This window comes from Vigna angularis, chromosome 1, assembly GCF_016808095.1.
Source record: "Vigna angularis cultivar LongXiaoDou No.4 chromosome 1, ASM1680809v1, whole genome shotgun sequence".
NCBI classification, from domain to species: domain Eukaryota; kingdom Viridiplantae; phylum Streptophyta; class Magnoliopsida; order Fabales; family Fabaceae; genus Vigna; species Vigna angularis.
The window spans coordinates 55,127,781-55,145,035 of NC_068970.1; the positions used below are offsets into that span (position 1 = coordinate 55,127,781).

At 36.4% G+C, this 17,255-nt stretch overlaps 1 protein-coding gene across 1 annotated transcript; it reads right to left on the bottom strand.

The window, feature by feature from the left end:
• Window positions 1-5,373: 5,373 nt before the first annotated feature.
• Window positions 5,374-6,863, bottom strand: LOC108326009 (P34 probable thiol protease). The gene is given in 7 exon segments (XM_052872616.1): window positions 5,374-5,551; window positions 5,553-5,661; window positions 5,664-5,694; window positions 5,761-5,898; window positions 6,000-6,232; window positions 6,415-6,616; window positions 6,618-6,863. Coding segments are annotated over 7 exon segments (1,137 nt in total).
• Window positions 6,864-17,255: the final 10,392 nt, after the last annotated feature.

A 17,255-nucleotide genomic window follows, 5' to 3' on the forward strand; every position in this document is an offset into this window, starting at 1 on the left:
ATTCAACATAAAAGATTCGCAAAATCTTCACTTAAACATTGATGAAGAAAACTTTCAATAAAGCACTTGATTCTTAAGAAAGTATTTAAGAAGCAACACAACAATCATAATTTTCCTAATCAAAGTAAATAACATTATACTATCAAATCTAACTACGAGGTTGTTCATCAAAACAACTGCGCAAGTAATTCAATTGTTCCTCAATGTTCCTAACTCGCGTTTTCAACGCGTCAAATCTTGTCCCCACGTCAATGTTTCCAACTCGCATTTCCAACAGGTCAAATCTTGGAGAGCAGGAAAGATATGTAGGAAGAACGCGAGATTGGAAGAACGTGAGAGTGTCAAACAAAGCGAGACATTGTGCGGTTCGTTGGAGACAGTGTGGGAAAACACCCCAACCTTCGAAAAAGAAGAAACATTTAGGAGTAAAACGAGAGCTTCTTTGACAAAAAGCAATGGTACATGTGAAAAAGAGAGATGAACAATGGTGGTCATCACCGAAGAGACGAACAAGAGAACGAAAGATGAGAGGGGAATAAGAGAAACCACGAATGCAAGAGTAGAGTTGAAGGAAACCGCAAAAAGCAATTGGGTATTTCTCTCTCTACCTTCCTCTTCACAAAATACTCCTAATGTTACATTCCCCAACCCTAAAATTCAATTTTAAAAGCTCCAATAGACAATCGCCACGTGTTGTAAAAAAGTTGGCAACTTTAAGTTGTCAAACCAACGTTTTCCTTTTGTCTTTGATTTAAACTATTGTTTTATTTTGATTATTATAGATTATATTATCTTTTTCTTTCTTCAAAATTTGTCTCTTTCTTTAAGATTTGTTCTCTGATACCAAATTAATTTTCATTAACTACGTAGATGACAAAGACCAGATAATTTTTAATTATTTTGGATTATAATTCGGATACTATTCTCTTTCATTATTTAAAACATTATCTTTTCCTCTATTTTGTTTACTCACAATCTGTTTCCATTATAAAATAATGGTTTAATGTTTCGATAGGTCGTTATTTTCGTCCAAAATCTCAAATAGGTCTCTTACTTGTTCGGTATCTCAATTGACTCCTTATTTTGTGAAAATTATGGCAATTAAACTCTTGCCGTTAAATTGAACCTAATGGCGTTAATGGAAGGTTGATGTGGCATGGTGATGTATGTTTTAAATCACTTTCAGAGTACCCTATTTAGAGAATTTATTCTTTCCTTCTTTGAGTTTCGTTTTCGTAAATGGACACCATTTCTCTTTTGGTCAGTCTGTTGCAAGCTCCTCACTTAGGGGAGGAATTTCTTCTTCCTATTCGTTTTGGTTCAGCTCGCGACGCAGGGAGAAATTTCTCCTTTCTTCTTCTTTGGGGCTGGGTTTCGCGGGAGAGAGGCGAGCTCCAACGGCAACGGCGTTGCACTGGCACTACGATGACGTGACGATGGCGCATTCTCCCTTCTCATTTCGCAGTGAGTGTTGTAGTGGCGAGATTGATTTTTTGGTGATGTCGCGAAAAGGGTTTTGATTTGGGTTTTTTGAATCTTCTCTGCAGATTTTTTATTCTGTGATTTGGGCTAGGGTTTTAATTTGGGTTTCTCTATGCTTGTAATTTGATCTTGCAATTGGGGGTAGGTTTTCGAATTGAGATTTGGGATTTTGATTCGCATTTTGGGTTCTGTTTATCGCGATTACGGGGTCTTAGTGGTGGTTGATGGTGGTGGCGTCAATGGGGACGTTGGTGGGTGCGGCCATGGGTCATGGTGACTGGGGATGGCAGCAACACCTGTGAAGAAGAAAAGAAAAAAATGATCTTGTCTAAACCAACATCACTAGAAGCCGAGCGGAAGGTAGAAGCACCATTGACAACAATCTCCAAGTCACCAAAAACATCTTTTAACTAGTAAGGATGTTAACTCAGCCTGTAGAAATCGTGATGCATACTTCGCGATTGTATCAATGTTAGTTGTGAATAAACCCTAATTTTTCAAATTGAATCTCCAATCTGTACAATTGATTCCCAATCCATGAATCCCTACAATTTCAAAACGAAGTTTTCCCAATCCCAATCCCTAATTCGAACAATTTAAATCCCTAATTCATTCCCAATATTATTCATTCTTTCCAATTTCTTTTTTTTAAAAAGAAAAGAAAATATCCACATCAGAATCACATACATCAAGTGATACAGTCCACCTCAATTAAAACATAGTCCACCGTATCACGTCAATCATAAACTAACATCGTTGGATCTAATTTAATGGCAAAGGTTTAATTATTACAATTTTCACAAAATAAAAATCCAATTAAAACACAAAAGTATGAGACTTATTTAAAATTCTGGATGAAAATATGATCTACCGAAATATCAAACCTAAAATAATCCACTTGCATATACCCTTTTTCAAAAATTCTATTGACAAATATGTATTCAATCTGATTTCCACATTTATAACATAAACACGAAGACATTTTTCTAATTATAGCATCATTAACGATATTTTTCAAATTATAGCATCATTAACGATGAAATACTTTTGATCATGATGGCAAAAAAGACTTTATATAGATTATTCGGCAGGGTAAGAAAAAGTATAGTGCAATAACGGATATACATATCGCTGCATGTGATCGATCTTTTGTCTGAGCACATATGAAAAATCAGAAAACCATCAAATATTGCAAGCCAGCCACCTAAATGGTCCATATCCACAATGCATCGATAATGATGCGTATAATAGTGGCCGTTCGTTTTTAATCTGCACAGTTAACACAATTGTTGTGTAGTGAAAGCAGTTTTATTCTCCGTACACGTTGAATCCTTCAAAAGCAGCACATCACCCTCATCAGCCTAACGTGTTGTTATCATAACCTTACACATGTGCTATATGTGCTATAAAATTTATTATATTTTATACTCTATATGTACAAAAGTATCTATGTAGTTTAACAGTATAATATCCGAAAACATATACTTTTCAAGGTTTTGTGGGAAATCTGCCTCAAAATTACAAAAATTTAAATGAAATTACAAGACACAATACATTTTGGATTACATAATAATTGAATTACATTTATATGTGACCTTCATTGTCACATGTTAGTTTCTTAGATCGTTTTTGAGGTTGTTGCTTAGAGGATTTATTATCTTCATTATTCTATTCTATTCAGCTTGAGGAAAGTGGATATCTTGTGATCTTTGAAAAAACACTATTGGGGATAAAAAGACATTGATGAACTGGATCGTGTAGATGGTTTTGCCATATTTGAGGTGAAACATATGAGATGAACCTACAGCAAAGGTTGAATGAAGGACAAAAATGTGCATGAGGAGTAGACTTAGTGTGGAGGATACATATATCCAAATATTTGACTTTGGATCATACGAGATTAGCAAAAAGATTATTATGATGGTTAGAGTTGTCAAAATGGTTACCTAGTATATATAGGTTGGCGAAAAATTTGTATTAGCTTTTATAAACCAATCTAAACTTATACTTAATTTAAATACTCTCAATCTTAATATTTTTTATAAAATAAAAGATAAGCGTTAAGTTTTATAGTTTTGTACCGCAATCAATTTTTAAGAATAAATATTTTAATCAACTTGTCGTAAAATAATTTTATGAAAGCGTCTCCTTTGCTTTCTTGTTCGAAAGAAGGCATGATTTTATTATTATCCTTTGATATAAATTTGAAATTAATTTTAATTTTAATTTTTTAAATATGATTAGGTAGTTTAACATTTATATAACAATAAATTATATTAATTACCATCTACTTGTCTATGATAACCGAACACTTTTCATTCTAAATCTTTACACTTACATGTTCTTCGATTAAATCTTACAATTTTCAATATTACAATTATTTTACAATTCTTCGATTTATAAACGGAACACTTCATATATATTTATTTATAACTAGCACTACAACCAAGTCAATCATTTCTAGTTGGAAAATAATATGTTGACACTCCTAAAAAAAATACACTCGACAACTCTCTTTAATAATATAATAATATATATTAAAATTTTAAATTAAAACATAAAATAAATATCATTAAAATATCATTATTTTGCATTGTAATATAAGTAGTTTTTTTTTTTAAGTTGTGTCATCTTATTATCACACTTTCTCTCTTTTTAATTATTGTAATTCAAATGGAATAAAAGATAAGAGAGAGGGGAGGGGCAAATGAGAATAAAGAAAGAGAAAATGTTGAAGATTCTATATTGATTAGGGATAAGAGGAGTTTATAATATATAAATTGATGTCAATATCATTTTACAAGCTAATTTTGTAGGGTTGAATTAGACTAAAGTATATTTCTTAACATAATATCAAAGTCATGAGTTAGAGTGTATCCTACGAAATTTATTGTCTATTGGACTTATTATGTCACCCGCAATCGAGAAATTTGTTATTTGTGACCGCTTTGGACAACTCATTAATATGTAATTTCATGCTTGATATGTATATGTCTCAACGTGAGAATGAGTATTAGAGATTGCACATTGACTAAAGACAAGATGAGTGTGCAATATATAAGAGGATGTAAACCTCACTTTACAAGTCTATTTTATAAGGTTTAATTAGGTTTAAACATCATTTCTTAGTAAGAAAGAAAAAATATGAGAAAAAAAAATTACAAATAAAAAAAATGGTGTTAGATTGATTTGAATTTGCATTTAATTTGTTGATTTATTGGATTTGAAAATAGAAATAATTGAAAGGTTTATAATTTATCTCACATGAATAGGAATTTTTTGTTTAATGTTTTGGATCATGAGAACTTATAATCATTACTTTTGTCTTAGGAGAGTTAAATTATATTTGATCCGTTATGAAAAGAAAATATAGTATTAAAAAATTTTATAATCATTATTGTTTTTGTAGACCGATAATTGATGTATCTTAATGTCTTATTCAAAAAATCATATTCACTATTTATTTGTAAGTATACATTAGTTCATGATGATAATAAAAAAATTATCTTCTTTTATATAGTGTAAAGATGTACACAAGGCCTGCAAATGCAATATTAATGATTTCTGAATTTTGTTCATGTGAGACAAAAGTGTAATCATGCAAGTAAATTAAGGATGAAATACTCTGTACCTTTCATTTATGTGTCCCGTTTTTGTTATAAAAATAATAAATTATACATATTGCATTATTGCATCATATGTTTGACATGTAACAATATAAGCATTTTGAGAGACGTGAGGTTATTAATAAGACAACCTCAGAAGTTGTGCAAAAGTTCATACAGTGTCAAAGAGTGTTCCGTTCCATTATTGACGTTTAACATTATTATTCGAAGAAAAACAAGTTGTTTTATTTTTGCCTCTCACAATACAAGTAGAATGTGTAAGGCTTCACACAGAATCAAACATAGGATGCTTGTTTCTAAGCAAACAAGCACTGATGAATACGAAGTTCATAGTTCGAAGAGGAGAGTAATCATCCACTCTTTGATCAGGTTTAACGCGCGGAGAGACATGTGTCGCTGTTGGGAAAGCAACAAAAAAGTTCATCCCACAAACTCCCGCCACTTCTTTGAATCCAAATGTAACCATCCATTCCCCATGAATTTTTCACGATCCAATAATCTACACCATCCACTGAGCCATAACCCACAATTAAAACAAAGTGGTTTATCCCTATGGACTTGAACAATTTCCTCCATCACATACGCCCTGCACAAATCAATCAAATCAATAACAATAACAACACTGAAACTATATTATACTGTCACTACTTACGTCGGTGTAGAAAAAGAAATCCCTTCCGTCCATGGCCGCACTAATTGGTTGCTCAAAGGTGGCGCACAACAGTGCTGCTGAACTATAATTTGTTATTATTAGACCATCAAAACTGACAATTGTAACCGTGTTTTGTTCCTACTTCAAGAAAAGGTGCACAAACAAAAAAGAGATCAAAGGGTAATTAATGGTTATGTCAACACAATTTGTCAAAAGAAGGTAAAAAAGGATTCACAAACCAAATTGGCTCTGCAGGGGCCATTTTCTGCTGTATAAGGATAATCAACTTTTGTGGCAATCCCACCATTTTCTATAACCCATTCGAATGCATGGAAGTGATATCCACCCTCACAACCGCTGGCTTTATACACACAATCTATGATTTCTTGTTCAGAAACGCTAACAAGGTTGCCTGTAACTATTGCGTTTGTTGCTTCTATGGCTCCAGTAGCAGAAAAGGCCCATCCACTTCCTATATTCACATGGTTTCGTACTCCAAAGTCATTTCAGTGGGAAAAATAAACAAAAGTTGTTCTTCTATAAATCAAATTAGCCTAAGTTAATTAACAAAAATTTCTCATATAGTTTACGTAAATATTTATTTTTAACTCATACATATCTTAACTATTATTAACATCTACCGAAAAAGCGTACCGCAGTGCCCTTGGTTCTTTACTTCTGTGATGACACCCTTCTTTCTCCAGTCCCATGATGCAGGTGCATCGTCACAAGAGAATTTTTCCTTCTTCATTTTCTTGTTGGCCATGTTGACGTACACATCCTTCGGATCTTGCAAGTACATTTTGCTCAACTCTTCTAGAGTCATGTCAGCGAATTTGTTCAACCCCAAACGATTGGGAATGGGTTGATTTTCTGTTTGCATTCATTTGTCTGATGCAGTTCAAATTCTTATGAAAAACCTCAAGCCTTTTTGCATCTTCTTCTTGGCTCTGGTAGACACGTTCATGCTCCTTTTTCCACAGTTGGAAGAGTGTTGACACCTATTCCTGTGTCGTAAACTTGGCTAGGTCAAGGTCCAATATGGAACTAGAAGAAGAAGAGAGACCCAAGAGGGAGAAAAGAAGAAACACAAAGAAATCCATGATCTGGTTGAAAATTTTATGATATGTTTTGTTAATTAAGAGAGTATATACAGGGGTTAGTTGTAAAGATGAAGTTTCTACTGGGTGTATGCCTTTGGTTTGGATCTTTTATATGTTGCAAATTTTATATAAAATGAATCTGATAAATAAAACAAAGAGTTTAATACCGAAACAACTAGGTTGAAATTCAATAAAATTATAGATGAAGATAATGAAGATGTGATTCTTACGTTATTACTTCACCAATTCGCATAGATTCGGTGTTTCTTCCCACATATTTTGAATAACATAGATCTCCACGATTTCAAATTAACTTTGAATTTTACGTTATTTTCATATATATATCTTTTTCTAATATCTATAGATATTATTTGCCTCCGTAAGTTCTCGTATTTTTGTTGAACCAAGGGACCTAGACATCACTATAAAATCTTTCTTGGTGTTCTTGTGTGCGAGCGATGTGCTCCTTGTGATGCGGAGGACTCCTGACGTTCAAGTTAACAATTATCAAATATAATAATTCACAATAAATAAGTGAACCTTTTACCTAGTAAATAATGTCTCTTTTTACACATATTACATGGTTTTTTCCTGAATGGGTTAATATTAGGCCTAATCTTACGACACCTATGTAATGTTCTATTTAGAGTGTTTAATGTTTAATATTTTGATTATTTAAATCATGTTCTTTATCAAGGTTAACATGATTTTTTCTACTTGAAATGACATCTCATTTGGATAATATCCTGTATAATAAAGTATCTTTTTGTTAGCTTTTATTGGTTCTTAATAAAGAGATTTTAATTCTAATTGAAGGTGAGAGATCTCCAAGATCCTGTCATGCAAAAATATATACATATCAAGTATAAGACTAGAAATTAATGATGATTCAATAGCAGGTGACACATAAACCTAATAAAAGATAAGTTTCAATAAGATAAACTTTGGATGACTCAAATATTATCTTGAGTAGGATTGTTAAAGTGAGTCAACTTGGTTCATATGGACTAACTTACCATTGAGCTAAAATAGGTCAACTAAATCTGAGTCACTTTTTGGTTAGTCAAAAATCTTGTAATTTGGTGTAACCCATACGGATTGGTGTTAGTGAGTTGCATGCATACGAATATTTTATTTTTGTAATTTATTTTATAATTTTATTACAGTACAACAAAAATTGATTAAGTCGATTCATTTTGTTTATAATAGTAAAATCAAAGTTTTATCTAAATTTTCAAACATTATTATAAAAATATACTAGTTAAAAATTAAAGTATCGTATAACTTGACAAAAAAATAAATTAAATATTTAAACTATTCAAATATTATTATATTATTCTAATACTTAAAAAATCAAATCATAAATAATATAATTAGAAGTTGTAAATAATTTTAATAATAAATTTACGAAAAATTGACAAAATTCTGATAAAGTGTTGTTTGTGGGTTAAGGATTAATCCACATTCAACTTGGCTTAAACATGTTTAACCTATGAGTTAATTAAGTTGGACTCACTTCAACTCTAGTTTAAAAAAACTATAATTTTTCTAATTTAATTTGACTTGAATCCATAATGACTCATATTACAATCTATTTTAACATTTTAATCTTAAAATATGAATTTTAAATGTAACTCAATTTTACAAAACTAATTTAAATTGAAATGTGACTAGAAAGTAATCGATAGTTTGATAGTTAAATATATTAATATATAGTTTGTGTAACATCCCAAAAATATAGCTAAAAATGTGCTTGGAAGGGTCTCCAATAATGTCCAAGGCTGAACCAACCACTAGAAGCAAGCAGATCTGCGGAAAAAGTGAAAATGATGCAGTGCTGAAAAGTCAGGCCGGGCCCCCCTGGGTCAGGGGGCGCCCAGCGCCACCTGCACAGAAGCCAGTTTCTGCACAGAAGCCAGTTTTTGTGTGCTGGTCGCGCCCGGGCGTGACAAAGGGGCGCCGGGCGCGACTTTTTGGGAGAAGCTCGCGCCCGGGCATGAGAAATGGGGCGTCGGGCGCGACTTTTTCCGAGAGGCTCGCGCCCAGCCGCGATTGAGAGGGCGCCGGGCGCGACTTTTGCTGATGTGTCAGATCCAACTTATTTAACCCAGAAACGCGAAGGGGTTTGTGTCTTTGGTTCATTGGAGGTGCGATTCTACGACTAGAGCTCATGGAGAGCGTGAGGAGCTTGTGGGAACATCTCCTCCTCTTCCTTTGGGTCTCCTTCTTCTTCCATCTTCCATGTTTGTAAGCTTTAGGGTTCTCCATGGAAATGGAGAACCAAACCCATCTTTGTTGGGATTAGTTGTAGCCTTTGAATCTTGTGTAATTGTTGAATGATTTGATTATATATATTCCTTTTCTATCAATTGCTAGTATTCTTGTTTCCGATCTTAAAGCTTGCATGTAATGGGGACGTTCATGACTTGATTTTGGGGTTTTATGGATTATGGGGACGTAAGATGAAACCCAGAATTGAAATAGGAGTCCTTGTGGGTCATTGATTCTAGGGATGGAAGATGATTCACATGTTTCTTAGATCCTAGCTCTTTAATGCGGGTTTTGCTTGTTAGATTGCCAAGGGATTGGGGTTTGATAAGGAAAACCTAGGCTCTTTCACCTAAGGGATTAGGGCTAGAGTGTTTTAGTGGATTGACTTTAGTAAATTGATAGAGAGGAGATGAAATTAGTCTTACACAAGAGTGCTTTGGTGAAAACTGTTAGCAAAATGATGAAGATGAAGTTTTGATGATGTCCAAATCAAGTCAAGAACAAACAAGACTCATGAAGAATGATCTTTGAAGACTTGTAATCTTTTGTAATAATTGTATGAACATAGGAAAATTAGTAGTTTTATGTATACATTCAAAAGTGATGTAAAAATAAGCCATAAGCAAAATTCTGTGCAGTGTTAATCGATTAACAGAAGGTGTTAATCGATTTTTCCAGTGAGCCATGAAGAAGCCCAGCAATGCAGTGTTAATCGATTAACAGAGGGTGTTAATCGATTAACGTTAATCGATTAACAAAGGGTGTTAATCAATTAATGTTAATCGATTAACAAAGGGTGTTAATCGATTAACATAGTGAACGTTTGAAAAACTAGCCGTTTTTAGAGCCGTTGAACTATCCGTTGGGTTGTTAATCGATTAACCACTGTAGATAATCGATTAACACAGTGTGAAAGGCTGAAAACGAAAAATGGAAGAGTCTTTGGATGAGTCTATAAATAGACTCTCATTTCCTCTCAACAACAACTTGAGAAACTCTTCCCTTGTGCTCAAATACTCAGAAACTCTTGAGAATTGTGTGCTCTTGCTCAGCTAAGGAAACTCTGTCTGTAGAGTTGGTGATATACTGCTACGGTGATAGAGGAATAGCTGGTTCATCCTTGGTGTGTCTAAGGAGGTGTTTGGAAGAGGAAGTTCATCCTTCGTGAAGTATTCGGAGGAGGTGTTCATCCTTCGTGAAGTATTCGGAGGAAGTGTTTCATCCTTTGTGAAGATTCAAAGGAGGTGTTGTCTCATCTCTTGTGGCATCAAGAGAGGTGTTTTCTAAACTTTTACAAATTGTATCTTTGTGATTGTAGTTTGTAATTGTTTTGTGTTAGTGAAACTGTTTATCTTGTTTTGAGATAAGCGACTGGACGTAGGATTGGTAAGATCCGAACCAGGATAAAATCATCTGTGCAAATTTCTCTCAACCTTACTCTCTTTGTTTGTCAATATTAATTGCTAAGTAAGTTTAACTGAGTAGAAATTAAAAGGCACAAGTTAGTATTAAAAACCCTCTTGGTTTGTTATTCCACGCTAACCATTCCGCTGCAGCCGCTCCTGACAAAAACTAGCCTTAACAATGTCATTTCATACCATTTCTAGTCTTTTCCATTTCCAAGTGTCTTCAATACCAAAGTCCAACCTTGTAATTATGTATGAATTTATGTTTCTGCACTTGTTCTGTAAATTGATGTTATGTTATTGAGTCTATATGAGTTGTTAATCGCACAATTCTCTAGTATTACGAGTCTCTTGGGAAAATGATACCCGGTCTTACCGGTTTATTACTTGAACGATTCGGTGCGCTTGCCGAAATCGAGCCCAACAAGAGTTTTGGGTTAACAAGTTTTTGGCGCCGTTGCCAGGGATTTGGGGATTGAACCCGAGTCCTAGCAACGGCTAACAAGTTTTGGGTCAACAAGTTTTTGGCGCCGCTGCCGGGGACTCGTGTCAATACTAGACTTTTGTGAGGTTTCTAACTTATGTAGACTTGATTTTGTATATAGAACTAACTCTTTTGTTGTAAATAGATTTTTAATTTTATTTAGGCTAATTTGTGGCTTTAGCCTAGTTGTGTCTAAGTGTATGCAGGGAGATGTTCACATAAGGAGGACTGCAGCCTCAAAAGCATCATGAAGACCCTGAGATTGAAGAAATTATAGGACACAAGGAGACAACTAGCTTGAGCACTACAAGCTGCCCAAAATTCTCTTTCATTGAAGATGCTCCAAGTGTTAAGTGAAAGATGAAGAAGAAAGGGAGAAGGAAAAGAGAAAGACTAGTCACCACCACCCTTGGATGAGAGACAAAGAACTCAAGCCTAGCAAGCAAAATTTGATCAAGAGGATTGAGTGTTTGAAGATGTCAAGGTAGTGGAAGGGCAATAATATGAAGAATTCAAGCTATGAGAGTTGATTTGGTGGCTAGAATGTGATTCAAGAGGAGTTGGTGAAAGGAGCACACCAACAACAAAGTTTGCACTTCATTGAGTAATTCGTCAAGCTAATGACGTTAAACAAGCGCTTTTGGGAGGCAACCCATTTTCAATACCCCTTTTACTAGTGTTTGTGTGATTTTTGTGTTATGTGCTTTAGTAACTTATGTTTTGCATGTTTTTGTAGTTTTGAATTGTTGTGATTTTTGAGTTGTAATGTTGTTTTTATGGTTTGTATGAGTGTATTAGGTTAGTTTTAGCTTGTTTGGTGTGTGAGTTCATTGAATGAATGTCTAGAACCAAAAATCACATGGTGAGTGGCCAATTTCGCAGAAATCTACATTATGCACAAAACTGAAGTGGCGCCCAGCCCCCCCTGCAACAGGGGTGTTAAGGCCCAATTTAACTTGTTAGCCGTTGCTAGGACTCGGGTTCAATCCCCAAATCCCCGGCAACGGCGCCAAAAACTTGATGGCTCAAAAAATACGTGTTGGGCTCGATTTCGGCAAGTGCACCGAATCGTTCAAGTAATAAACCGGTAAGACCGGGTATCGTTTTCCCAAGAGACTCGTAATACTAGAGAATTGTGCGATCAACAACTCACATAGACTCAATAACATAACATCAATATACAGAACAAGTGCAGGAATGTAAATTCATACATAATTACAAGGTTGGACTTTGGTATTGAAGGCACTTGAAAATGGAAAAGACAAGAAATGGTATGAAATGACATTGCTAAGGCTAGTTTTCACCAATGCACTCTTGTGTATAACCAATTTTATCTCCTCTCTATCAATTTACTAAAGTCAATCCACTAAAGCACTCTAGCCCTAATTCCTTAGATGAAAGAGCCTAGGTTTTCCTTATCAAACCCCAATTCCTTGGCAATCTAACAAGCAAAACCCGCATTAAAGAGCTGGGATCTAAGACAACATGTGAATCATCTTCCATTCCTAGAATCAATGACCCACAAGGACTCCTATTTCAGTTCAAGATTTCATCTTACGTTCCCATAATCCATAAAACCCCAAAATCAAGCCATGAACGTTCCCATTACATGCAAGCTTTAAGATCGGAAACAAGAATACTAACAATTGATATAAAAGGCATATATATATTCAAATCATTCAACAATTACACAAGAATTCAAAGGCTACAACTAATCCCAACAAGATGGGTTTGGTTCTCCATTTCCATGGAGAACCCTAAAGCTTACAACATGGAAGATGGAAGAAGAAGGAGACCCAAAGGAAGAGGAGGAGATGTTCCCACAAGCTCCTCACGCCCTCCATGAGCTCCAGCCGTGAAATCGCGCCTCCAAATGACCAAAGACCCTTAACCCTTCGCGTTTCTGGTTAAATAAGCTGTCTGCCACATCAGTAAAAGTCGCGCCCGGGCGCCCTCTGTCAGTCGCGCCCGGGCGCGAGACTCTTTGGAAATATTCAAAACTGGCGAAAAGTCGCGCCCGAGCGCCCCATTTCTCACGCCCGAGCGTGAAACTCTCTGGAAAAATTCAAGTCTGGCGAAAAGTCGCGCCCGGGCGCCCCTCTGTTTTCGCGCCCGAGCGCGAGCCTCTCGCATTTGGACGAACGTCCTACAATCTGGCCGAGCGTCCTCCTTCCTGGACGAGCGTCCTGGACGAGCGTCCTCTTGGCTGGACGAGCGTCCACTTCTGCCTGGCTGGACGAGCGTTCTCTGCCTGGGACGAACGACCTCTCCTGGACGAACGTCCTCCTTCTGCATGGACGAACGTCCTCTTCTGCATGGACGAGCGTCCCTCGTGTCTGGCTGGACGAGCATCCTCTTCCTGGGCGAACGTCCCCTTTGGACGAGCGTCCTCCTGGACGAGCGTCCTCCTGGACGAACGTCCGCTCTCTTGGACGAGCGGCCACCTGACTGGACGAGCGTCCTCAATGTGGGACGAACGTCCTCCAGCTCCTGGACGACCGTCCGCTCGTGCTACCACTCTGGACGGGCGTCCACTCTTCTGCCTTCTGGGCGAGCGTCCGCTCTCCTGGGACGAGCGTTCTTGCACTGCTGATGGCATTTCTTCGTGCTAATTTCGTGGTCCAGTTCTATCGTTTGTTGGAGAGTCTTCCAAGCTCATTTTTAGCTACAAAATAAGGGATTATTGATGAAAGTACATCAAAGTAGCCAAAAACACAAATATATAGAAAACAAGACAAAACAAGAGGATTAAGCAAGTTATAAGTTAGAAAGGAGTTGATTTTGCCATTAAAATGATGCTTAAAATATGGTATAATTTAGCATTATCAAAATACCCCCAAACTTACAACTTTGCTTGTCCTCAAGCAAAAGTACTTCTCCTAGCAAACAATTCAATCACAATGGTCTAGCAACTCAAGCATAGTTTCAATCAAATAAACAAAATCAATCATGCTTGCTCAACTTATAAATCACATTCAAGAGACAATATAGTCTTAGCAAGCTAAACTTCAATCATGGTGCTCACAAGTTCAAAGTCACATGATAGATGCAATTGATAGATCAACAAACATGGCAAGTTGTTTTCAATGAGTGCATGGAACCAATCCTCACCAAAGAAAGTGTTTCACTCAAGCACAATGGTGTATAAGGATGTGTGTCTAACTCTCAAATATCACAATGTTACACAAATCAACTTTGCCTTTCGTTTCAACAATTTCAAACACATTTACAAGCAAGTTACATCACAAGGACTTTGATTGGCTTGTATTGTGGCTGGGCTAAGAAGAAAATTTGGTTTTTCTGGACAACAAAGCACCTTGAGATAAGAGACCAAACAATTTGATTCATGATATAGCTTAGTATCTCTTTTTCTCCAAAATTGAATAACCCACTTCTCAACCTATTTCCCAACTCTTTTTCATTGAATTCATGTTTTTGTTTTCTTCTTCTTCTTTCTTCTTTTTCTTTCTTTTTGACTCAACTTATTGTTTTCTCAATGCTCCCCTTTTTGATAATAAGAACTCCCCCAAACTTAGACCATTCTCCTCACTCTAACATATATGTTCATCTCTACTCAAGGTAAGGAGGTTAATGATTTTTCAATAGGCTTAAGGTTTCGGGAATGAGAAAGTTTTCTTTAAGGTTTAAAGGTTTAGCATTGGCTTTTAGGCTCAAAATGTAGAAGAGGTGGAAGAACAAGATGGCCTTGATCATTTGTAACATGTAAGTAACAGTTCAAATAGAGAAACTTAGGCAAAATCAACTGTGATTCCAAAGTAATAACATTCAGCAATAAACTCTGAGGCACAACATCTCACAGGTTTACTCAGGGTTTCCGAATTTGATAAACATCATGCCAAGAATATTGATCACAATTAAAACTAAGCATCTATCTCAACAGATACAAGCAACCACAATCTCAGTTCAACAAGCTCAACCACATAATCTCAATCAGATTTTCAAAACAATTCTCATGGATAAAGAGCAAGCACAACAGATTTGTATTCAATTCAAGCATAGAAAATGATTCACTCAAATCACCAGACCAATTGCACAAGAACTATCCACAAGGCAAGTCAAAAAGAAATCCAAAACACAAATACTGAAAGCAAATAAGAACTGGAAATTAAAACGGAAAAACCGATTAAAATGGACTCTTTGCAGCTCCAGCAGTGTAAGACACTAGCTTCACTTTCATCTGCAACATCTTCCTCCCACAGTAGCTTATACTCCGCAACTGCTCCACTTCCCCCATCAGTAGGGGCCTGGCCCCCAAGCCATGCTACACGAGCAGCAAAATCTTCAAGTCATATAATGCTCTGCTCACGCCTGGCTCAAAGGTTGGCCAGCGGTGGTTTTGAACTTGTTAAGTCCTAAAGAAGATCTTATACTGTAAAAAGAAAGCTCAAAGAAAAATTAGTATCCCATAGTCAACAACTGAAGAGAAGAATCCAACAACACACTAAAAGAAATGTGCAAAGGAAAACAAAGAAACAAACCAATGAAAGCCAAAACAATCAAAGACAAAAGTACATAAACAAAGAGGGAAGTCTTAAAATTAAGCTTCCCAAAGGTACAACAACACAAAAAGGAATAACAACACATCAAAAGGAGTGTGTTAAAGAGTGCAAAAGAATGGGAAACTCATCATAAATCAAGAAAAACAAAAGTGCAGAACCAGAATTTTTGGTGCTGGACGCCCCTGGTGCTGCTCGCGCTCGGGCGCCCCTCAGCAGGGGGCGCTTGGGCGCCACTCGGTCAAGTTGGTGCAGGATGGCCTTCGTGCAGCTCGCGCCCGGGCGCCCCTCAACAGGAGGCGCTTGGGCGCCATATCAGTTTTCTGCATAATGCAGATTTCTGCGAAATTGGCCACTCACCATGTGATTTTTTGTTCTAGACCTTCATTCAATGCACTCACACACCAAACAAGCTAAAACTAACCTAATACACTTATACAAACCACAAAAACAACATCACAACTCAAAAATCACAAGAATGCAAAACTACACAAACATGCAAAACATAAGCCAAGAATGCAAATAACACAAAAATCACACAAACACAAGTAAAAAGGATAAGAAAATTGGGTTGCCTCCCAAAAGCGCTTGTTTAACGTCATTAGCTTGACGGATTACTCAATGAAGTGCAGATTTTGATGTTGGTGTGCTCCTTCCACCAACTCTTCTTGAACAACTATCTAGCCACCAAATCAACTCTCAAAGCTTGAATTCTTCTTTTTAGCCCTTCCACTACCTTGACATCTTCAAACACTCAATCCTCTTGATCAAATTTTGCTTGCTAGGCTTGAGTTCTTTGTCTCTCATCAAAGGGTGGTGATGACTAGTCTTTCTCTTTTCCTTCTCCCTTTCTTCTTCATCTTTCACTTAGCATTTGGAGCATCTTCAATGAAGGGAGAAGTTGGGGCAGCTTGTGATGCTCAAGCTAGTTGTCTCCTTGTGTCCTAATATTTCCTTCAAACTCAGGGTCTTCATGATGCATTTGAGGCTGCAGTCCTCCTTGTATGAACATCTCCCTGCATACACTTAGACACAACTAGGCTAAAGCCACAAATTAGCCCAAACAAAACTGAAAATCTATTTACAACAAAAGAGTTAGTTCTATATACAAAATCAAGTCTACATAAGTTAGAAACCTCACAAAAGTCTAGTATTGACACGAGTCCCCGGCAACGGCGCCAAAAACTTGTTGAGGCCCAATTTAACTTGTTAGCCGTTGCTAGGACTCGGGTTCAATCCCCAAATCCCCGGCAACGGCGCCAAAAACTTGATGGCACAAAAAATACGTGTTGGGCTCGATTTCAGCAAGTGCACCGAATCGTTCAAGTAATAAACCGGTAAGACCGGGTATCGTTTTCCCAAGAGACTCGTAATACTAGAAAATTGTGCGATCAACAACTCACATAGACTCAATAACATAACATCAATATACAGAACAAGTGCAGGAATGTAAATTCATACATAATTACAAGGTTGGACTTTGGTATTGAAGGCACTTGAAAATGGAAAAGACAAGAAATGGTATGAAATGACATTGCTAAGGCTAGTTTTCACCAATGCACTCTTGTGTATAACCAATTTTATCTCCTCTCTATCAATTTACTAAAGTCAATCCACTAAAGCACTCTAGCCCTAATTCCTTAGATGAAAGAGCCTAGGTTTTCCTTATCAAACCCCAATTCCTTGGCAATCTAACAAGCAAAACCCGCATTAA